The sequence below is a fragment of the Aphidius gifuensis genome, linkage group LG2 (genome assembly GCF_014905175.1).
Source record: "Aphidius gifuensis isolate YNYX2018 linkage group LG2, ASM1490517v1, whole genome shotgun sequence".
Taxonomy (NCBI): domain Eukaryota; kingdom Metazoa; phylum Arthropoda; class Insecta; order Hymenoptera; family Braconidae; genus Aphidius; species Aphidius gifuensis.
The window spans coordinates 19,355,372-19,371,220 of record NC_057789.1 but is presented as its reverse complement, the minus strand read 5'-3'; the positions used below and the strand labels follow the sequence as shown (position 1 = coordinate 19,371,220).

The following is a 15,849-nucleotide window of genomic DNA, read 5'->3' as shown; positions in this document are numbered from 1 at the left end:
ATTGAAAAATTGCTCTCAGTTGGCAAGATGATAAACGACAGTTAACTAATGGTGAAACTGACACTCTGCCTTGGGGATATATACCTGTTGAACGAATGTGTTTGAGTAAAAGTATATTTAAAAGAAAATATGAATGATGTAAATAAAAGTTGTATAAATGTATATAATAAAAATTATTGTTAGAAAATAAATACACGTTGCTTTTTTTATTTATTAGTTTATTGATTATCTATCCATTGATTATGACTATTGTCAAATCCAAGATATTTTACATACATTTGATTCCCTCGTCTTTTCAAAACTTTTTCAATCAAATAAATGTCAGAATGTCGAACTTTTTGTAGCTCTTCAGTATAAAAGCTTCCTTGTATTGGATTTCCTTGATAGTCTTTAAGCTTATACGTTACAGGTGATGTTTTATTAATTTTAGTAATTGTGAATATTTCGTTTGTCCAATTTGGTTTATATCCTTTATCAAAGACATGCTTATATTTACTTATTCTTACATGTTGATTTAATTTAAATTTGATTTTAACATGACAATGATTTAAACTTTTAAATACAGTTTGTTTTAATATTTTAATATTTTACCAACAACTTCAACTGGTTTCATTTTAATTGTGCGATGTTTTGTATTATTATATTTTTTAATTAATTCTGGCAGCAATTTCAACCATTTATAATTTCCTTGCATGCTAAATTCAAAAACATTTTGTTTTTAGTGTTCTATTGAATCGTTCAACTATTGATGCTTTTAAATGAGTAAATGTTGAATACATATGAACATTATATTTTTTCAACATTGTTTTGAATGTTGAATTATAAAATTCTTTTCCTTGATCCACATGAAGATTTTTGCATATTCGACCTTTTTTGAATATTGATTCCATTGCTGCTGTTACCTCTTTTCCAGTTTTATTTTTGAGTCCAACAGCCCAGCTGAATTTTGAGAAAATATCAATGACTGTTAAAATATAATTATATCCAGAATTGATCTTTGAATGTTCAATCATTTCAACAAGATCAGCTTGCCACGTTTCATCCTTATCACGAATATCAACTTTACGTCGTAAAAAATTTTTTCTTGCTGGAGCGTGTAACTCACGCACAACGTCTCTTTTATAATCAGTCATAGTTCACTGACGGATGTATACAGACTGATTTTTTTATATTAATATATTAATATATTAATCCACATTCTCTCAACTCTTCAATAATTGACATGATCTCATTATCATGATTCGGATTACCAGCTGTTCTTGATGCTACTAATAATCGTAATCGATCAACAAGTTCATTCGGATCGTCCCAATAGATATAATTGACTCTAGTTGGATTATTTTTTCTAAGAGTCATAACCGTTGGTAATAATCCAGTACCATAATGCTCATTATTAACATTCTTATGAGGTGCAATAAAATCAATGTATTTCCGAGATGCTGAATTTTTTATTGGCATATTAGATCTATGATATTGATGATGTGCATTTGTATTATTAATAATTTCATTATAATTTTTTTCATCAATATCAGTAATAGTTCTTCTGTCTGGTGATTTCATAAATAATAATTCCATTAATCCAGGTGTTATTTTGTATGGTGTATCAAAAATATTTAATTCATCATCGTTAAAGAAAATTTTCGCATTTCCAATTTTGTAGTCAGATTTTACTTTTTTTACACCATAATCTTTATCCCACTGTATACTATTGATTTTTCCTAAGTAATCATCTATTAAATCTTTATTTGATTCTTCCACAAATGTTTCCTCACCTTCATCAGCAGTATCATATTCAGCTTCTTGTTCATAAACTGATTCTTCAATATCAGAAGTACTAAAATTGTCCTCATGTGTTGAATTATTTTTTTTATCATTCGTATTTTTTTCATCTGGAAATGATTTATCATCATCAATTAATGATTTTTTGCTAACCGTTGTTGTTGGCAGTTGTGCAGCTAATTTGTTGAGCGGTGTGACAACAGGTTTAAGATATTCATTTGCAGCATCTGATATATTTCCCTAATTTTATCAATTGATATTTTTTCCGAATAACGTCTTGTACTTTTTCAATTTCACTTAAAAATTTTGTTTCATCAACTAGTTCTTCCTTGTATGTTGTTCCTTTGCGATTTTACAATTAACTGAGAAAATTTAACAAATTGTTTTGTTATTTATAGTTATAAAGCAGTCAAAATTTTTTCTATATCTCCCTTTATCTATATCTCTATCTTTATCGATACACAGGAAGCAATATTTTTCTTTCCAACAATCCACACACATCTGACGGAATTTACTATACTCCATATCAATATTAACGTGATCGTGATGTATATGCTTTAAATTTGTATCATCTTGTGAGAAGACTATTAAAAAATTGATATTATCACGTATTAAATGTTTTGGTATTCGTGCATATGATTGACATAAATAAAAAGAATCAACAGCTTTGTGCCTTCCCATACAAAAAAATGCTTTTATATGATCCTGCTTTTCAGTTGCAACATCATCAAATATAAACAACGAATTTGGTTTTGCTTCATCAACTGGTACGACTTGATCGTTGTCGGAAAATTTATAATAATTTATTTCTTCAAGTGGTTCTAGTAACTTTTCTAAATATTGATATTTTGGTTGGTATAATGATTTACTATAAATATAAATATTTGCAAATCGTAAACCATTTGGATCAACAATTAAACTCATTAAAGCGTTCGTTTTACCACAATTACTTCCTCCAATTATCGCACATCTTATTGTATTAGGTAGTAAATCCCCATGTCGTTTTTCTATCAAACCATCACCACTTTTTGATGTAATTATATCAAAGTTTATAACTGGTAATTTTAAAGCTTGTTTCTGGTATTCCATCGTGATGAGCACTGAGCTCAAATCATATAAATTCAACCGTTTTATACCAAAGCAAATCAGTCTGTTATAAGCTATGATTGAGCATACATCAAAAAAGAAAAAGAACAAAAAACGTTGTGGAAAAGGAATACTCAATAAAATAATCAACAAGTTACCATTCGAACTCCATCTGCCTGGTTATTCATATTGTGGACCAGGTACCAAGTTAGAAAAACGTTTAGCAAGAGGAGATCCGGGAATTAATCCTTTGGACGCAGCCTGTAAAAATCACGATATTGCATATTCGAAAAATCGCAACGATATCAAGGCAAGAAACGCAGCTGATGATATTTTAGCTCGTGAAGCAGCTAAACGTATTTTTTCTAAAGACGCAAGTTTAAGTGAGAGAGCAGCAGCTACATTCGTTACTGGAGCAATGAAAGTAAAATCAAAATTTGGCATGGGTTGTGTTACTGAAAAAAAGAAAAAGAAATGTACGAGAAAAAAAAAACCATTATCTTCGTTGAAAAATAGAAAAATAAAAAAAAAGACTGGAGGAAAATTAATAAAAAATAAAAAACGTGCAGTTAAAAAAAAGAAAATAACAAAAAAGAAAATATCATTTTCAAAAATCGTACAAGCAGCAAAACAAGCAATGAAGGGATCAAATAATTCATCAGTTGCAATTAAATCAGCAATAAACGGTGCGAGAGCAGCTATTAAAAAAAATGGTGGCAAGAAAGCTATTACAGTACCTAGAGTTTTACCAGTTGCTAAACATATCGGTGGTGCACTACCACTTTTAATCCCGATTTTCTCAGCTATATCAGCATTGGGTGGATTAGTTGGTGGAGCATCTGGTGTTGTCAAAGCTATCAATGCAGTAAAGACAAGTAAAGAACAATTAAATGAAAATAAGCGACACAATAAAATGATGGAATCAATTGCAATAGGAAAAGGACTTTATTTAACACCACATAAAAGCGGTATGGGACTTTATCTCTCTCCAAAAAACTTCAACTGATGCTACCACAAAGAGCTTTAACTGACGGTGATTTATTAAAATTTGCTAAACAATCAAAAATTGCTAATTTCCGTGGAGTTTTTATGCGAAATGATATGCCAAAAGATGGACCTTGGAAACAAGAGTGTGGAATCATTAATTTAGATGATAAAAGGAATCCTGGAACACATTGGGTAGCATATAAAAAACTCAATAAAAATTCAGCAATATACTTTGATAGTTTTGGCAACTTACAGCCACCGAAAGATCTTGTCAGTTATCTTAATGTTGGTAGCATCAATTATAATCATAAACGTTATCAAGATTGGAATACGTATAATTGTGGACATTTATGTCTCGCATTTCTCACAGGAAAACTATAAAAGCAGAAGAAAAGAAAATTTCCAATCAGTTATTTATCAACCTTGACAATGAACGATACGTTTACTTTAACTCTCACCGGTAAATCTTCAGTCTTAGAAACTGATTACTTTCCACCCATACAATTATCAAGTGAAAAAAATTATTCATTAGCACTTATTTCATTTTTATCATTTAATTCATTACCAAATATCGATCATGAAAATAATATGATTACATATTTGAACAGTTATGATACAATTGAAATACCAACTGGAAGTTATGAAATAGATGATCTAGCTGCTTACTTAGAAAAATATAATATCAAAATTACATATAATAAAAATACTCTACATTCATATATTACAAGTGAAAGAGACATTGATTTTGTAAAACCAAAATCACCAGCACGTTTACTAGGATTTACACCGAGAATATTGAGTTCTAAAACAAAATATGAATCAAACTACCCGATTAATATTTTAAAAGTGAATACATTGAGAATCGAGTGCAACATTACAACAGGAGCTTACGTGAATCAACAAAAAGTTCATACAATATATAACTTTTTTCCTGCTGTACCACCTGGTTATAAAATAATTGAAGTACCAGCTAATCCAATCTATTTACCAATTACTGTTAAAACCATTGATCATTTACAATTAAAAATTGTTGATCAAAACGGAAAATTAGTGAATTTCCGTGGTGAAACAATAACCATTACGTTACACGTAAAATCATAGGAATGGGAATTTGCTTCAATTCACGCGCTATAAAACGTGGGGCATCGTATAAAAGCAGCACATCATGGACACCTCCAGTCAGTCTGAATCGAGCAGTCAAGAAGTTGACATCTCAGAATATAAATTACCTGCAGAGTCTAGGTCTAAAAGTAAAAAAAAATTTTGGAACTTTAATTGGATAAATATAACTTGTCTTAATTGTTTTACACGTCAAAATGAGTGATGAAAATATTTTCGATATAAACGCGCCAGTTCAATTTAACAATGAAATATCCAACTATGAGCTACATGCTCATCAGTCATTTGGATCAACGAGCTTCGATAATAGTGATGAAATAAGAATATCAATACAGAATCAAGATTTGTTTGTTCTACCATCAAAAAGCTACATACGTATGAGTGGAAAATTAACGCAAGAACGTGTTGCTGCAAATGCAGAAGATCCACTTGCTGATATTTATCCTTTAACGTTAGTAAATAATGCTATGTGTTTTTTGTTTGATGAAATGCGTTATGAATTAAATGGAGTTTTAATTGATAAATCAAAGAATGTTGGTATAACATCTACAATGAAAAATTATTTGTCATTAAGTTCAAGAATGAATTATGAAAATGCAGGGTGGATAAATCAAAATGGTATGAAATTGATAAATGATGATGGATATTTTGATATATGCGTTCCATTAAATATAATTTTTGGCTTTGCTGAAGATTATCAAAAAATAATTGTCAATGCGAAACATGAACTCATTATGATACGATCACGTTCAAATTTGAATGCGATCGTACGAGATAATGAGAGAGTTCCTAATATGCCAGAATTTGATTTAAAACTTACAAAAATTGAATGGCTTGTACCGTATATAATGTTATCAAACAAAAATAAAATTGATATAATGAAATATATACAAAAAGTCATTTCTGATTTAGATCGTGGGACTTATATGAGTATCCATTGCTGCCACAAACAACTCATCATATATGGACAGTGAAAACTGCAACTCAACTGGAAAAGCCACGTTATGTTATTCTTGGTTTTCAATCAAATAGAAAAAATGATTGGCAAAAAGATGTAACACATTTTGATCATTGTAAAATAACAAATGTTAAACTTTATCTTAATTCTCATATTTTTCCATATGGGAATTTGAATCTAGATATTGAAAAAAATCAATTTGCTTTATTATATGATATGTATGCTAATTTTGCAGAGTCTTACTATGGCTCAAAAATAGATTTAGTAACAAAAGATAATTTTATTAAAAAATCTCCATTAATTGTTATTGATTGTAGTAAACAAAATGAGTTTTTGAAGACTGGTGCTGTAGATGTACGCTTGGAATTTGAATCAAAAGAAAATTTTCCTCAAGGAACGACAGCATATTGCTTAATTTTACATGATAAAATAATTGAATATAGACCAATAAGTGGAATAGTACATAAGTTAACATAAATTAATTGTAACCTATGGTTTTAATTAAATAAAAACAAACGAAAATAATTTGATTTAGTGTATTTATTTATTTATTTATTCACATTTCCTCATCATCATCGAAATCACGTAGATCATATGTACTATCATCTAATATTACATCTTGGTTATTTTCACCATCAAGAACCATGGTTAGTGTTCCTTTCTTGACAGCATTTTCTAGCTCCTTAAATTCTTGATCATCTTGATTGAAATGTGTAGCAAATCTTTTTGGTAGATATGCATAATTTTCATTGTTGATTTCAACTGTTAGCGCTGGACCATACTTTGATGTTGGAAATCTCGCTACTTTAGTAATTTTATAAACTACTTTTCTTTTTAAATCTTTCAATGATTTGCGTTCGTTAGCTTTTTGAAGTTTTTTTGCTTTTGCAAAACCCATTTTTAATATCTGTAAATGGAAAAGTTATTTTAGTTAACAAAATACATTATTGAAAAACATTGAAAGTATTGATAAGTTAATAAAAATTTATAAATATATGGTAAAACTTACTTGTTGGTTTCTAAGACTGGGCGCACTACAGCTGATGGACTGAACGATGAGTGATGCTTAGTCTCTGTGCACGAGAATATATACTAAATCTCAGGTCCCCCACCAACGAAAAAGTTCCCTTTCCTCTTTTCACTAAGAGTGGGGGAACGTTGTGATTGGTTAATATTTTGTGGGAGAAGGGAAAAACAGGTTATGCTTATCCCTACTATAAGTTTTTTAAGAGTGGGGGAACGTTGTGATTGGTTGATATTTTGTGGGGGAAGGAAAACCAGGTGATGCTTATCCCGACTAAAATTTTTTTCTTCTTAGAAAATAGTTTTTACTTTCTATTATTCTAATCTCTTAATCCTTTAATCTTTTTTCTGGAATTTATAACAATAGATGTGGAAAATATTCTTTTGAGAAAAGCTAATAATTCCTGTTTGAACATGTTTCAGTATATTTTCTAAAATTTAATCCATTGTTGTCGGATGATTCATCAATTTTTATAACAATGAATACTAGTCAGTATTTTTTTTTTTTTTTTTTTCCTGTTCAAACATGTTAAACTTGTTGAAACTTGTTTCTATTATTTTATTATACAAACTAAATCTTTATTTTTTTTTATATCTTATATTTAAAGGAAGGAAGGATAATTCTAAAAAAAATTAACAACTTTTAAAAATTTGGTTTTGCATCATTTATTCATTAATAAAATTTAATTCTCCATTATCAGTTCCTTCTTTACATTTTAAACAATCTTTTTCTAGTACATAATAAGATATTCCAACTTCATCTTCACAATCATTTTGTATTGGATGTTTTTTACATCGTTTTAATTTTGAAATTGTTGGATTTGAACGTTGTTCTACTGATAATTTTTCCCAAATTTCATCAATTTGATGTGATGCAAATTTTATAATAGCCATCACTGGAAGTGCAGCAATATCTTTTTGTGTCAAGTCAGTTATATTTTCAACTGCACAAAAATGTAAAATGGATTTTTTCATGTTGGCTCTTGTTGAAAATTTTTTAATATACCAGTATTTGTATCTCTGTGCATTTTCATATGCACATTTGTAAGAACTGCATAAAGGATGTGAATTCACATGTCTTATTGCTGGATGTTCCATCTCTAATATTTTTATATCTGGACATCCTAGGTCTTCTAAATTGAAAATTGTCATTGGATTAAAACGTAAAATAAATGTTAACCATTTTTTTCTATCTTCACCTTTGACAAATAAATAATTAAACTTTCCAACTAATTCTTCAATGATTATTGTTGATACGTTATTATATTGATTACAACCAGCTTCCCAAGATATCCCATGATAATTTTTTTCACAATTATCCACAATTTTTTTATATTCTTCAGTTAGACGTGATTTTTCACAAGGTGGTTTGAATATTTTTATAGTTGGTGAAGATTTTGAATTTATAGGTTGGATAACCAACTCTTTTACAACAAATAAACCTTGAGGTTCTTGAAATCCTTGAAAATCAATAAATGCTGTCATTTTGTTTTAATATATATCAACTCAGCTCAACTCAACTGTATAGTGACCAGTTCTAAACTGATGATATTCTTTTTATACCCCTGAGTAACCACTCCCCTCTTTTTTCTATCCCTTCCACTTCTTATTTACTCCTACCGTTTTTACCCCCTCTACGACTTATTTTACAAACATCGAATAGATGATGATGAAATATTGAAATTACTTACAATACTTTCTGTAATTTGTCTTGATGATGCAAGAGCTAAGGTTCCAACCTATAAAATGATTGGTCCTCAGTTCGAACCATCATCAAGACAAATTTTTTTTTTTTTAATTCCATCAACATTATTTTATTATAAAATGGAAAAAAAAAAAATATTCCTTCGAGCCGGATTTGAATCAGCGACCTCTGGATATCTCTCATATTTCAATTAAACCAATTACAGTCCATCGCTTCTACCAACTGAGCTATCGAAGGCGATTTAGTTTTTCATTGAATAATATTTGAAGGAATATTCTTTTACCGACAGGGAATAGCATAATCTCTTGTTTGTTTCAGGGGATAGCGTGCCAAACTCTCATGTGAAAGGTCCGAGTTCAAATCTCGGTTAGGAAAAAAAATTTTTTTTCATTAATAATAATAATAATTACACAAGATGACGTCTTTCAAAAACCAAAGATGACATTTAAAAAAATCCAATATGGCGACTTACGGAAAAACAATATGGCGTCGTATGAAAAATGGGACCCGGGAATTTCAAAATTTCAAAAATCCAATATGGCGTCTTACGAAAAAGCAATATGGCGTCTTATGAAAAATGGGACCCCGGGAATTTCAAAATTTCAAAAATTTAAAATGGCGTCTTACGAAAAACCAATATGGCGTCTTATGAAAAAATCGGACCCCCCATGGCGATTTGACCTAATTAATCAATTGGAGGACCCCCTGTGGCGATTTGACCTAATTAATTAATTAACCTAATTAATTAATTCAAGGACCCCTGCGGCGATTTGACTTAATTAAATTAATTCGCGGACCCCCGGGGAGATTTGACCCAATTAAATTAATTCGCGGACCCCCTGGGGTGTTATCCGCGGATTCCGCGAAATCACCCGCGGATCGCAGCGGGGGGTCGCGGGCTTTGCGGGGGAAGGGGGGTGGCACAGCGGGGGGGGTGGCCCAGGATCCTCCTATGTATACTACTCTTAGAATTATCCATCAAGAGAATCCAATACAAGGAAGCTTTTATACTGAAGAGCTACGAAAAATTCGTCATTCCGACATTTATTTGATTGAAAAAGTTTCAAAGAGACGAGGGAATAAGATGTATGTAAAGTATCTTGGATTTGACAATAGTCATAATCAACGGATAGATAATCAATAAACTAATAAATAAAAAAGCAATGTGTATTTTTTTTCTAACAATTATTTTTATTTACATCATTCATATTTTCTTTTATACATACTTTTACTTAAACACATTCGTTCAACAGGTATATATCCCCAAGGCAGATTGTTAGTTTTACCATTCATTAACTGACGTTTATCATCTTTCCAACTCGAAGCTAGTATTTCAGTTGTTCTTGTTATTACTTTGTGTTTATCAAATTTTAGAACACGGTATACTTTAGTGATCCTTGAAGAACAGTTTTTTTTTTAATTTCTAATTCTTTTTATTATCTAGAGTTGCGAACAATCTTGGAGTTTTACTTGTTTCAAGAGTTTGTTTTTTTTACGCATTGGTGCTAGTGAAAAATCTTTATATATTTTTCAATTATTGTAAAACAAAATGGAAAAGTCATCGATATTTTTCAAAAATAAAATGACTTATGGAGGTTATTATTACCTGAAATCCAAAAACAAAAATAATAAAATTTATTGGGAGTGTGTTAAACGACGGAGAGGAAACTGTAGAGCGAGAGCAATAAAAGTTACAGATGAGAATAATAAACTTATTCTAATAAATGGGATGCTCACTGATCATAAATGTCAGCAACCAGATCATTCTACAGCAACAATAACAACAACAGAACTATTATTTGGAAAAAGCGAATTTCCACAGGAACTAAAACACTTACAATCCGAAGAGCAATGCATACAATCAACACAACTGGATAAAATAGAAATATTAGATGATAATATTAAAGAAGATGCGGAGAAAATTTTTAGAGATAATATTCTTAGGAAATATCAACACCTTCATAAAATGAAAATCGGAATCCCAAAACACTTTGATGATGTTAAACAATTTGAACATGCAAAAAATAATAAAAATTCAAATTTATCATATGAAAATAATTAATGTGAAAATGAAAGTGATCTAATCTACATTGTGCTCGAATCTAATATACTGGGATGATCCAAATGAGCTCGTACATCATTTGCGAATACTAATCGAATCTAGTAATAGTAGACAAAATTCTGATGATGGAATATCATCAATGATCAATAAATTGAGAAGAGCTGATATTATTTATTAAAAGATTTATCAAAATTTTTTGTAAAATTAATAGAGCAATATACTGTTAATTAATGAGATGAAAAATGTAAATTGAAATGATCAATAAAAGGTAATTCTTGTAATGATAAGGACTTGATCAATTTATTCGATATTCCCATTCTAATAATAATAATAATTATTATTATCATCATCATCGACAGGTAAGGATATAAGTCAAGTTGAATCATTCAATATTAAAATGTTTGCTTATTATGTTAGTTGATATTATTATCAATATAAATTTGTAAATCCGCGACATTCGGGACATATTCCGGACAAATTCGGGACATATTGGTCCTCAGTTCGAACCATCATCAAGACAAATTTTTTTTATTCAAATAATAAGTTCAAAAAAAATAAAGTTAATTATGTATTTATTCTCTTAAATTGTTAACAATTATAGCTTATTTCTTAATTAAAACAGGGTTTATGATTTTATTTAGCTGATTTATTTTTTTGGTTTTAGTGTATTTGTTTATTTAATTTATTTATTCACATTTCCTCATTATCATCGAAATCATGTAAATTGAATATGCTATCATCTAATATTACATCTTGATTATTTTCACCATCGAGAACCATGGTGAGTCGTCCTTTCTTGACAGCATTTTCTAGCTCTTGGAATTCTTTATCATCTTGATTAAAGTGTTCAGCAAATCTTTTTGGTAGATATGCATAATTTTCATTGTCGATATCAACTATTAGCGCTGGACCATACTTTGATGTTGGAAATCTAGCTACTTTAGTAATTTTATAAACTACTGTTCTTTTCAAATCTTTCAATGATTTGCGTTGGTTAGCTTTTTGAAGTTTTTTCGCTTTTGCAAAACCCATTTTTAATTTCTGTAAATGGAAAAGTTATTTTTTTAGTTTACAAAAAAATAATTGAAAAAACAATGGTAATATCAATAAGTTAATAATATGAATTAATATATGATAAAACTTACTTTTTGTTGGTTACTAAGACTGGGCGCACTGAAGCTGATGGACTGAACGAAGAGTGATGCTTAGTCTCAGTGTACGAGAATATATACTACATCTAAGGTCCCCCACCAACGAAAAAGTTTCCTTTTCCCTCTTTACTAAGAGAGGGGGAACGTTGTGATTGGTTAATATTTTGTGGGAGAAGGGAAAACAGGTTATGCTTATCCCTACTTCAATTTTTTTAGCAGTGGGGTAACGTCGTGATTGGTTGATATTTTGTGGGAGAAGGAAAATCAGGTGATGCTTATCTCGACTAAAAATTTTTTTTTCTTAGAAAATAGTTTTTACTTTCTATTATTCTAATCTTTTTGATCTTTTAATCTCATAATCTTCTTTATAGAATTAATAACAATAGATGTGAAAAATATTTTTTTGAGAAAAGCTAATAATTCCTCTTTTAACATGTTTTAGTATATTTTCTAAAATTTAATCTTTTAATTCATTGTTGTTAGATGATTCATCAATTTTTAGAACAATAAAATCTAGACGGTATTTCTTTTTTATTTTTCCTGTTTAAACATTGTAAAACTCGTTGAAATCTGTTTTTTTTATTTTATTATTATAAAAACTAAATCTTTATTTATTTTTTTTTTATATCTTATATTTTAAGGAAGGAAGGAAGGATAATTCTAAAAAATTAACAACTTTTAAAAATTTGAAAATTGTCGGATTTGAACGTTGTTCTACAGATAATTTTCCCCAAATTTCAATTTGATGTGATGCAAATTTTATGATAGCCATTACTGGAAGTGCAGCAATATCTTTTTGTGTTAATTCAGTTATATTTTCAACTGCACAAAAATGTAAAATGGAGTTTTTCATGTTGGCTCTTGTTGAAAATTTTTTAATACACCAATATTTGTATCTCCGTGCATTTTCATATACACATTTGTAAGAACTGCATGAGAGATGTGAATTCATATGTCGTATTGCTGGATGTTCCGTCTCTAATATTTTTATATCTGGACAACCCAGGTCTTCCAAATTAAAAATTGTCATCGGATTAAAACGTAAAATAAATGTTAACCATTTTTTTTCTATCTTCACCTTTGACAAATAAATAAATAAACTTTCCAACTAATTCTTCACTGATTATTGTTGATACAGGGTCATCCTCATCATTATGACAAAATGCTTCGCCAACAAATATTTTTATTTTATCTACTAAAGAAATATTTTTAGAAGTATACGCACCAAAAAATTTAACTATTTCTGAACTTGAATTGCTCATTTTTTGTAATGATTCATGGAGAGCTTTCATGTGTACTAAACATTGCAATGACAAAAATAATGACTAATTTTGCCAAGGGGGTTACTGTCCGAAGTAAGAAAATCTAGTATGGCATAAAATTTTTGATACATGTAATGAGAAACTGAAACAGGATCTGCAGCAATTACTTGATCAGGTGACATTTTGTCTAATAGTGGTGCATTCATTTCACGAACATATGAAACTAAATCATCGCACGCAATCAGAGTAAGAAACCACGTAGCTGGACCATATTCTCATATCATCCATTTAAGATTATTTCGTGGCTTTTTCCAAAATTGCTCTGTATTTGGAAGGCGTTCGAATATAGAACTCACCTTCTAAATTAATTCAAATAACTTTTGACAGTGTAACCATCCGGTGGATTTGTAACATTCAACATGTGATAAATTCCACCTTTAATCTTTGAATAGTATCATTTTGTAATAAATAAAAATATATTGCAGATCCAATCTGAATCGTGGTTGAAGAGAACAAAGCTTTTGCTATCATGATCGCGAACATTCTTAGCTTGATCATGATACCGTCTATTCATCCCTTGAGGATACAAATTCGCAAATCAAGAATTTTCATCCGCGAATCCAATGCATCCCCCTGAACTCTTAACATTTGATATATGTCTGTAGCCGTTTTATTTATCCGTTTATCATATATAGGATATATAGTATGTGATTCATAGTCCAATTTGAAATGGTCTATTTGAGTGAGCATAGCTCTTGGCTTCAATAGATTTTTTTCATCAGTCACTTCATCATTATGCTGATCTTTTACAGAATTGTGAATAATTTGCTTAATCTGATGACCAGAAATTTTGGCTCCGAAAGTCCCACACTGATGTCAGCGATATCGTTATTTGAATAGTTTTGAGATGTCAGGTTAATTTTGTTAGCTTGAACACGTTCATAGGCATTTGCTGCGAAAAAAAATTCATCATTATCATGTTTTAAGTATTTAGAAAAATTATCATCATTGCAAGTTGCATAATTTTTTCAGATTTCATATTTATTTGATTCAATTCAATATTTTTAAAACATTTAAAAACATTTGGTTCAACTAAAAACTGACAAGAATCCTGTTCTATTTCATCTGCAGACAATGTCGTTTCACTACTTTGAGAGTGTCAAAGTTTATTTTGTTTACCTATAAGTAGACTAAGGTCTTGTACCAATTTATGATTAGATAATGTATTCTCTCCACTTAGAGTAGAACATTTCAAAGCATAATTATGATCAACTAAAAATTTACGAGGGTTTTGTATTACTTGATTTGCAGTCAATGTTGTTTCTTCGCTTCGGAGCTGTTGGAATGCATCTTGTACAATTGAAAATTTTCCACCATCCAGTCAACTAAAGATTTATTCGAAGGTAAATTATTATCATTCAATTTTTTTCGGGCACATTCAAGATCAATTGCTTCAACTGGAATTTTATCATAACTTTGTTGGGTAGCAGGTACATCTCGATAGGTACATCATCACTTTTATTGTCATCTTTACTTCCAATCATTTGATGCAACGAAAAATTCAATATCGTTGTTTTCTAAATATTTCATTAATTCTTCAGCAGATTTTCGGAGTACAATATATTTGTACAGTATATTGTTTAAACCTAACCATTGTAAAGCTTTAAATACTTTCTTGAAACTTACTAAATTTTCCCAAACAGTTTTGGATTTCATAGGAATACTCCGTACTATTATATATAGCTCATGGTGTCTGTTGATTGGTTCTGATTTTGATGCTAATTTTTCTAAAGTTTCTGAAAATGGCAGAGGTAAGTGAAAACATTGACCCCTTCTTTTTTGATATCTCGAAGAAAAAGGCATATTTTTTTTTTGCACTGTTCCAGCTCTTTGAACTTGAAAGCTTACGCTTGAATTTAAATATATATAATTAAAATTTATTGAAGTTTTTACAATCTCAATATACTGATTAACTTAAAAATACTGACAATAGATATATTTTGTTGATATGAAGCTCCAAATGATCACAGAGTTGTATGCGTTGGACAATATGGCCAACGACGTGCTTCACCAGTGTTCTTGTTGGTGGACCCCGATACCAAATATACAATATTGATGATTATGAATACTTCACATTTAAATATTTATTCAAATTACAGTGAAGGAATATGAATTATTATTTCTTAACGAAGATTTGATTTATATTTCATATAACAAAATAAATTTATTACTAATGTATTTATTAATAATTTATAGATATGTTTGCACATATATAAAATGTGCTGTTTTGCTCGAAGTGGACCGTTAGCCCGTACCAGGCGAGAGCCATATAGCAACTGACTTACAAATTAATACATTTTATTTATTAACTTATTTGACTTGACATGCGCTGATATTTACATAGACTTTACTTTGACTATTGTAGTCAAAGATAATATGTTTGTATTGGGTAGTACATGTTACATCACCCCCCTTTTGTGGTGACATAGGTCGGCATAAGTCGAACTATGACACTGCAAATGTGATTACATTGCGTATATACATGCATATTGTTATAATTACTTATTTACATTGATATTGATCTTAAATTTATATCACTATTTACAAAGATTGATTGACCTAGATTTATTCGAAATATAATTAACCATATAATAACACAATATTAAATATATATTATTTTTTTCTTTACATGTGATTCAAACGATTTTTATACAATA

General features: G+C 29.6%; 1 protein-coding gene across 1 annotated transcript; it reads right to left on the bottom strand.

Annotated features, from left to right (window-relative positions):
• Window positions 1–6,127: 6,127 nt before the first annotated feature.
• LOC122849280 lies at window positions 6,128–7,405 on the bottom strand. Its single transcript, XM_044147954.1, has 2 exons — window positions 6,939–7,405; window positions 6,128–6,836 (listed from the first exon to the last, which is right to left on the bottom strand). Exon 2 carries the CDS (start codon window positions 6,825–6,827, stop codon window positions 6,486–6,488), a length of 342 nt encoding a protein of 113 aa, XP_044003889.1. The 5' UTR covers window positions 6,828–6,836; window positions 6,939–7,405; the 3' UTR covers window positions 6,128–6,485.
• Between the last annotated feature and the right edge of the window lie 8,444 nt (window positions 7,406–15,849).

Coding starts and splice junctions, on each gene's coding strand:
- LOC122849280 (XM_044147954.1), bottom strand. CDS start 6,827: ATGGGTTTTGCAAAAGCAAAAAAACTTCAAAAAGCTAACGAACGCAAA.